At 39.8% G+C, this 7550-nt stretch overlaps 3 protein-coding genes across 3 annotated transcripts; 2 read left to right on the forward strand and 1 right to left on the reverse strand.

The window, feature by feature from the left end:
* Positions 1 to 127: 127 nt before the first annotated feature.
* Positions 128 to 1990, forward strand: SAPINGB_P006374 (uncharacterized protein; the record flags this gene model as incomplete). Its single annotated transcript, XM_032001085.1, has 1 exon — positions 128 to 1990. The coding sequence occupies one exon, from the start codon at positions 128 to 130 to the stop codon at positions 1988 to 1990; it is 1863 nt and encodes a 620-aa protein (XP_031856976.1).
* A 280-nt stretch (positions 1991 to 2270) lies between these two features.
* SAPINGB_P006375 (uncharacterized protein) lies at positions 2271 to 3992 on the forward strand (the record flags this gene model as incomplete). The annotated part of the gene is made up of 1 exon (XM_032001086.1): positions 2271 to 3992. One exon carries the CDS (start codon positions 2271 to 2273, stop codon positions 3990 to 3992), a length of 1722 nt encoding a protein of 573 aa, XP_031856977.1.
* A 106-nt stretch (positions 3993 to 4098) lies between these two features.
* SAPINGB_P006376 (uncharacterized protein) lies at positions 4099 to 4873 on the reverse strand (the record flags this gene model as incomplete). The annotated part of the gene is made up of 2 exons (XM_032001087.1): positions 4099 to 4746; positions 4835 to 4873. 2 exons carry the CDS (start codon positions 4871 to 4873, stop codon positions 4099 to 4101), a joined length of 687 nt encoding a protein of 228 aa, XP_031856978.1.
* Between the last annotated feature and the right edge of the window lie 2677 nt (positions 4874 to 7550).

Below are 7550 nucleotides of genomic sequence, written 5' to 3' on the forward strand. Positions count from 1 at the left end.
CTAGGAATGCAACATTAGGACTTAGGACTTGAACCAATAGATAACTATCCTGGCTTACGTGGCTATTTAACTCCTTAGTTTACAACACCACCCTTTCCACTTTTTCATTCCACCATAACCAACCCCAATGCTCAATCTGACTGTTCTTTTTGTCCTGGCGAGCGTATGCCGGGCCTTTTATCTGCCCGGTGTGTCGCCGACTGACTACGAGGCGGACCAGCGAGTCCCGCTTCTTGTGAACAGTTTAACACCCTCTTATTCGTCTCAATCGCGCAACGTCAAGAGTATTATTCCTTACGATTACTACAACAAAAACTTTAACTTTTGCAAGCCCTCGGAGGGTCCCAAGCACCAGAGCGAGTCGCTAGGCTCAATTTTGTTTGGAGACCGAATTTTTAACTCACCATTTGAACTGTACATGCTGCGCAACGAGTCATGCAAGCAACTATGCTCGTCAACGTACACTGCACAACAGGCGGTGTTTGTGAACCGAAAGATTCGCCAGGAGTACAATCTCAACTGGCTGATTGATGGGTTGCCTGCAGGAACAGAAACGCTTGATGGGAATGAGATTTACTATTCGTTAGGATTCCCGCTTGGTCAAGTTACTGAGGACCGGGTTCCAATTCTTAATACGCACTATAATATTATTGTGGAGTACCACACAACGCGTGCAGGCAAGCATCGCGTGGTTGGTGTATCTGTAGACCCATACTCTGAACGCAACAAGCCTGCTGAGGACGGGTCAATCACGTGTGGTTCCGAGGAAGCAGTTGAGTTGACTGTGACGGACGATACCCAGGTTGTTTTCACCTATTCTGTTACGTGGGTTCCCAGCAGCACTGTTTGGGCGACGCGTTGGGACAAGTACTTGCACGTGTTTAATCCAAGCATCCAGTGGTTTTCGTTGGCCAATTCAATCATTTCGGTGTTGTTTTTGACGGGCATGGTAGCGACGATTTTGTTACGGACACTGCGCAAGGACATTGCACGATACAATGAGATTGACTTGACAGAGGAGATTCAGGAGGACAGCGGGTGGAAGCTTGTTCATGGAGATGTGTTCAGATCGCCAAAGAATAGAATGTTGTTGTCTGTGTTTTTGGGCTCTGGCGCGCAATTATTTTTTATGGGCGGTGCCACTCTTGTGTTTGCGCTGCTTGGGTTTTTGTCTCCTTCCAACCGTGGATCACTGACCACTGTTATGATTGTTTTCTACACCTTTTTCGGGTTTGTTGGAGGATATGTGTCAGCTCGGTTTTACAAGACGTTTGGCGGTGAAGCTTTTAAGTTGAATGCAATTTTGACGCCAATCTTGGTACCTGGAATTGTTTTTTCAGTGTTTGTTTTGCTCAACTTTTTCCTGATTTTCGCCCACTCTTCTGGTGCGGTTCCATTTGGCACTATGCTTGCTCTGATTGCCATTTGGTTTGTGATTTCGATTCCATTGTCTGCATTGGGCAGTTTCCTTGGGTTCAAGCGGGAAGCGTTTTCTTTCCCTGTTCGTACTAACCAGATTCCACGACAGATTCCAACCCAGCCCAAATCTCTGCGGTTGGTGCCATCTGTGTTGTTTGCAGGCATTCTTCCCTTCTGTGCCATCTTTATTGAGGTGTACTACATTTACAACTCACTGTGGTTCCATAAGGTGTACTATATGTTTGGGTTTTTGTTTGTGTGCTGTCTGTTGATGATTATGACGACAGCCACGGTCACTGTGCTTTTGACGTACTTTTTGCTGTGTGCTGAGAACTACCACTGGCAGTGGCGGGCGTTTTTCGCTGCTGGTGCCTGCAGTGTGTATATTTTGTTGCAAGCAGTGGTATATCTTGTGTTCAAGCTGTCGCTTGGTGGATTCATTTCGAACGTGCTTTATATTGGGTACAGCGTTCTGTTGTCGTTTGTTGTGTTTGTTTTGACTGGGTCGATTGGCTTCATTGTGGCCTTTTTCTTTGTGCGCAAGATTTACGGCTCCATCAAGATTGACTAAAAAGAAGGTTATCGAGGGCGCTTATCGATAGGGGATGTGGGCTAGGGTTTTGTTTTTTTTTGGGAGGGGGGAAGGAAAGACATGCTGCGATTATGCGTTGTGAAATATATATTTAAGTCCATGGACAAATAGAAATGTTGAGAATAATATTTTGTAGAACAACAAAAAAAAACAAAAAAAAAAAAAAAAAAAATATATAAATAAAATTTTGAAAGAAAGAAAGTTTTCTTTTTCTTACCAATATTCTATTTCTTCTTGATGACTTTCACTAGATAACAATATGGAAACCAGCGACATTACGCCAGCAGAGCTTGTGCTGCTCCGCAAGCTGCGCGTGCTGCAATCACGCATTGACCATCGCCATCACCATCATTCCAACGACCAGGCTCCCAGCACTGAGCCCTACTCGTATGCCCGGTTCTGTGCAGACCTTGACGTGTCAGACACCTACGTGCTAAGGCTGCTGGATTTGCTTGTGTGCGAGACGGAGTCCAGTGCGCGTGAGCGCGGAGCTGCAGAAACAGAGCCTAGGAACCCGGCCAAAGAAACGCGCGACGAGCAGGTACGTCAAAGTCAAGAACACGGGACACCAGGAGTTTATCCTGCAGATGAAGTTTTGGATCCACGCGCGGCACCGGCGCAATATTCCGCGCGAATCCACTACGAGTATGAAACGCGGCGGAGTGAATTCGGAGGTAATGACTGGCCTTCAGGTGGCTGGCAGGCAAATGACGGGTACAGTGCAGAGCTTGATGATGAGGACCAGGCGTACTTTTTGACACGGTCGCCGGTTCCGGCGGGTATTTCAGATTATTCAGCGGTGGCGGGTATTTCCCCACTTTTGTCAGCAGCAACACTAGGAACCACAGGAGCAGTAGCAACAACAGCAAGTGTGGAAGGAGCAAGAGCAACATCAGCGGCGGCTGAGGCAGATGCAGCGGCAGCGGCAACCACGGGTGGACTTAAAGTTCAGAGAAAAAGTAGCGGTAATGTACAGGAATGCGGGCGCGGCAAAGTTTGTATGGATTCAAGTGCTAGGCGGGTATGTGGAACAAGGTTTGGGCGGGAGGGCGAAGAGGAGGAATTAGAAGAAGAAGCAGAGGCAGACGAAGAAGAAGAAGAAGAAGATTTGGATCAAGACACGGATTTGAGCGCCATTTCGCTGGACCAGAGAAGCTACAGCCGGCAAAGTTCAGTAGCAACTGGGTCCAGGAAAGTATCTTTTTCCATAGCCGCAGGAAACCAGTCACCGGGTCCACATTCCTTGTTAGCATCGCCAGCCTCCATAAATTCACCTGCGGCTCTCTCTTTAGCTTCGTTTCAGCTGGGATCGCCGCACACACGCTCTTACGCTTTACCAAGTAGCGCTCTCTCAACTTCCTCGATTGTTCGGGTCGCCACCACCGTGAGCTCGATTTCGTCGCCGGATCTTTGGTCACCGTCACTAGACTCTGAGTCACCACCTGATTCCCCCGTCATTACGTACTACCCAGGAACTGCAGCTGCAGCTGCAACTACAACTACAACTACAACTGGAAACAGGCCAGCAGCATCTATGGCATCCTTTTTGTCCCAGAACCAACATCGTGGAACAGGTGCCCAGGGACCTTACGCCGAACCCGTGCCGTACCACCGCAGAGGCCCTTCTTCGTTTTCTTCAACCTCGTCGTCTTCAGTTTCGTCCGCATCAGCGTCAGTATCAATATCAGCATCTACATCTACAGCTACAACTGCAGCTGCAGCTGCAACAACAACAACGGCAACAGCAGTACGATCGAGTACTGCCGCACGATCTGCTGGACATCATAACCAGCACCACACGTTTGGAACGTCACCAGGGTCGTTGACTACAGATACACACCCTTGGATCGAGTCCAATACGTATGAACAGGAGCTGGTTGTGTCGCGGCGCGGGTCAATGTGGGACGCGTATGATGACCCATCACTTGAAGGGCTAGTTGTACAAGAGATTAATGGAGTTCAGTTGGTTGAGGATGTTTAAAATCAACTAGTCTTTAAAAAATGGTTATGTATTTAGAAGAATAAAAAAAAAATTGAATTCAATTCAATTCAATTCAATTCAATTTAAATCAATTTAAATTAAATACTTAACGCTCAGCAAGTCTGCGCTCAGCAGCAGCACGAACCTGTGTCTGTTTAGCATGGACATCACTGCGAGAAGCATTGTAAGAAACTGAGACTTGGTTAAAGGGATTTTCTGGACTCTTTTCAAACTCCTTATGGATAAGCTCCTTGTATTGTTGCATGCGAAGACCTGGGTGTTCCAGCTTAAGTTCGGGGAGGCGTTGTTCCTCATATGCAGCATGTGCAGCCTTATATCTTCTCTCTGGGTGTCGTTCGACATCAGCCTTATTTCCAGAAGCTTTTGATCCTGTAAGTTCAAGGGCAGCAAGGGCATCATCAATGCCAGACGCGTGAAGGGTAGATTCTTTAGCATCTTCAGCGGCTAGGAAACTGTCAAGTCCACGGGTCCGTCGTTCTGCGATTTTTTCGGCACCACGCTTAGCGCGGTTTGTAGGTTTGGAAGGCAGCGCGGCTTCCTCAGCAGCTAAAGCAGCATCACGTTCTGCCTTTTTGCGAGCAGCTTCAGCCTTTTTCTCAGTTTCAGCTTCCTTCTTTGCATTTCCCTTTTTCGATCCGCGATCCCAGTCGGCAGCCTCAGAGGCTTCTTCACGGTCTGCCTCATCCTGACGCTTCTTATCTGCGGCCGCAGCTTTTCGTGCGTTACCTTGTGCCTAGATAGTGGAAGAAGAGAAGAGTTAGCATGATAAATTGAAGGGAAAAAAAAGAGAGCGAAAGAGAAAGAGAAAGTAATTGACTCACTTTTTTTGAGTTCTCGGAAGCTCCGCGAGATTTGCCCATTGTGTAATTGATGGATTATGAAATAGAGAAGAGTTGTTTAGATATAGTAAAGTAGAAGAGAAATTTTTTTTTTTTTAAACTCTTTAAGAGTCAAAAGAGGTGGCGGTGATGTTGGAGGTTTAAAGAAAACGACCAAAGAGAGTTGTGATGCACGTGACACCAGTTTATGACATAATTTAAAGATGGAGTGGTTGAATAGCTTTCATAAGATGTTTATGGAAGTATAGTAAGTATGTCTGACTAAGCGGATAACAAGCTATGGTTTAGGGTTTGTTTTTATTTATTTATTTATTTATTTATTTATTTATTTATTTATTTATTTATTATTTCCATCTCATCTCTGACCCACCAACAATCAAGATCTGAAACCCTCCACCTAGTTTTTGTAATTTTATTTTTTGTTAATCCACACACACACACACACATTTCTAAAAAGGGGATATTTCCAACTAGGCCTTGAGAAAGAATGCCATTAAATCTACTTAAACACAAGTCCTACCACGTTGCCAAGGAATCTGTACGTGCGCGGGTACGGCGGGATGAAGAAAAACATGCGGAGGAGGTAGTTGCAGGGCGGAAACGGGTGCGACAGGCAAGAGTTGCAGAGTTACGAGAAAGAAAGCAAAGAATAGAAGGTAGCAGGGGAGAGTTTGGAGAGTTTAAAGATTTAATACAGGAGAGAGAAGATAGATGGGATGGTGGGAAGAAAAAGAAGGAGAAAGAAATTGGAATTGAAATTGAAATTGAAAAGGAAGAAGAGAGGGGAAGGACATTTGATAGATCTACAAAAAATTGGTTAGTTAAGAAGAAGGAGGATAAGGATTCTTTGATAAGACAAGATTGGATGATGAAGAAGAAAAGATTTAAGAAAGAAGTTGAGGAAAGGCGGAAGGCCGAGCAGGACCCTTTAAAAGCAATGATGGCAGGAATTGGTAAGACTCGAGTTATTGAGCGTCAAGAAAAATATAGGAGGTGATTTGATTGATTGATAAGTAGCAAACTAAAAGGGTAGTTTTATGCAAAAGTCTGTGGTAGGAAATGGTTAAGCGAGAAATATATAAATATAAATATATATTTATGTCTTTTTGATTAATTGATGGGTTAATTTGTTTCTTTTTTTGATGATGAAAAAAAAAAAAGAAAAGAAAAGAAAAAAGGATTAAAAGAGAGTTTAAGGGAGGGGGGGTTTCTTTTTTTTTAAATAAAAAATTAAAAAGGTCTTTGTTTTTTTATGTGATGATGAAGATGAAGATGAAGATGAAGATGGTATGATGATGATGATGATATGATGATGATGATAATGATGATGATTGTTCTTTGTTCAATTGTTCAAAAGAATGGTACCTCGCTCCTTCTCTCCAAAAAAAAAAAAAAAAAAAAAAAATTAAAATAAAATAAAATAAAATAAAAAGAAACTTTTTTTTTTTTTTTTTTTTCTCTCTCTTGTATGAGCCAAAAAGAAGTTTACCAATAAGCTTATTTTGTATGTATGTACGTATATATACCAATGACCACCGTAAATTTTCAAACATCGTGCAGAAAAATTGCTAAGATTGCTGATATTTTAACTAACTAACTAACTAAGTTAGTTTGATAAAAAAAATATTTTTATTATTTATAAGATATATTTTAAAACTAACTTTGTAATTATTTTAAACCCTGATAAAAAAAATAAAATAAAAATCAAAAAAGGAATTTACCAAATAAATAAAAAATAAAAAAAATGAAAACGTGGTACTTTAAAAAATAAATAAATAAATAAATACCTTGGTTAATAATTATATAATCAAAAGTACTTTGTTAAAAAAAAAAAATACTACATTGATTCATTGATTCATTGATTCATTGAATACATTAAATCATTATTTTTTTTTTTTAAAAACAAACTTTGTTTGAACTTTGTTTAAGATTCTTTTCCTTTCTTATATATATATTTTCAACCTTTACCCCCTCCTTCGTCCTTCTATCCCTCTCCCTTCTCTTTTTTTTTTTTTTTTTTTTTTTTTTTTTCATATACTTCTTAACAATTAAATTTAAAGGCGCAAATTTTTTTTTTTTTTAACTTTTAACTAATATAATTTGAATCATTTCTATTATTTTTATTTTTATTTTTATTTTTTTTTTGTTCCCATACTAAATATCTGGTATTATCTATTTAAATTATAATAGTGTCCCATTATTATTATTATTATTATTAATAATATTATTATTAATAAATGAATTAAATCTCTATGCTACCAAAATTTATTTATTTATTTATTTATTATATAATTACCCTTGCCCATAACCGTTTTCTGTCATCCGATTATTTATATATTTAAATATATATATATATATATACGAGGCTTGTTTTGGTTTCACAAAGAAATATTTAATGACTAATCAAAAAATTAATAATAATAATAATAATAATAATAATAATAATAATAATAATAATAATAATAATAATAATAATAATAATAATAATAATAATAATAATAATAATAATAATAATAATAATAATAACATTTATTTATTTATTTTTTTTTCTTTTTCCCTTTATTCATTGTTTAAGAAGGAGAGAAAGATCTCAGAAAAAATAAAAATTAATAATACTATCAAAATTTATTAAAGTGGAACCCCGCTAATTATTAGCCAGCAAATCAAAACTTATTTACAAAAGATTTAGAAAATCTAG

This window comes from Magnusiomyces paraingens, assembly GCF_902498895.1.
Source record: "Magnusiomyces paraingens strain CBS 517.90 genome assembly, contig: contig5, whole genome shotgun sequence".
NCBI lineage: Eukaryota > Fungi > Ascomycota > Dipodascomycetes > Dipodascales > Dipodascaceae > Magnusiomyces > Magnusiomyces paraingens.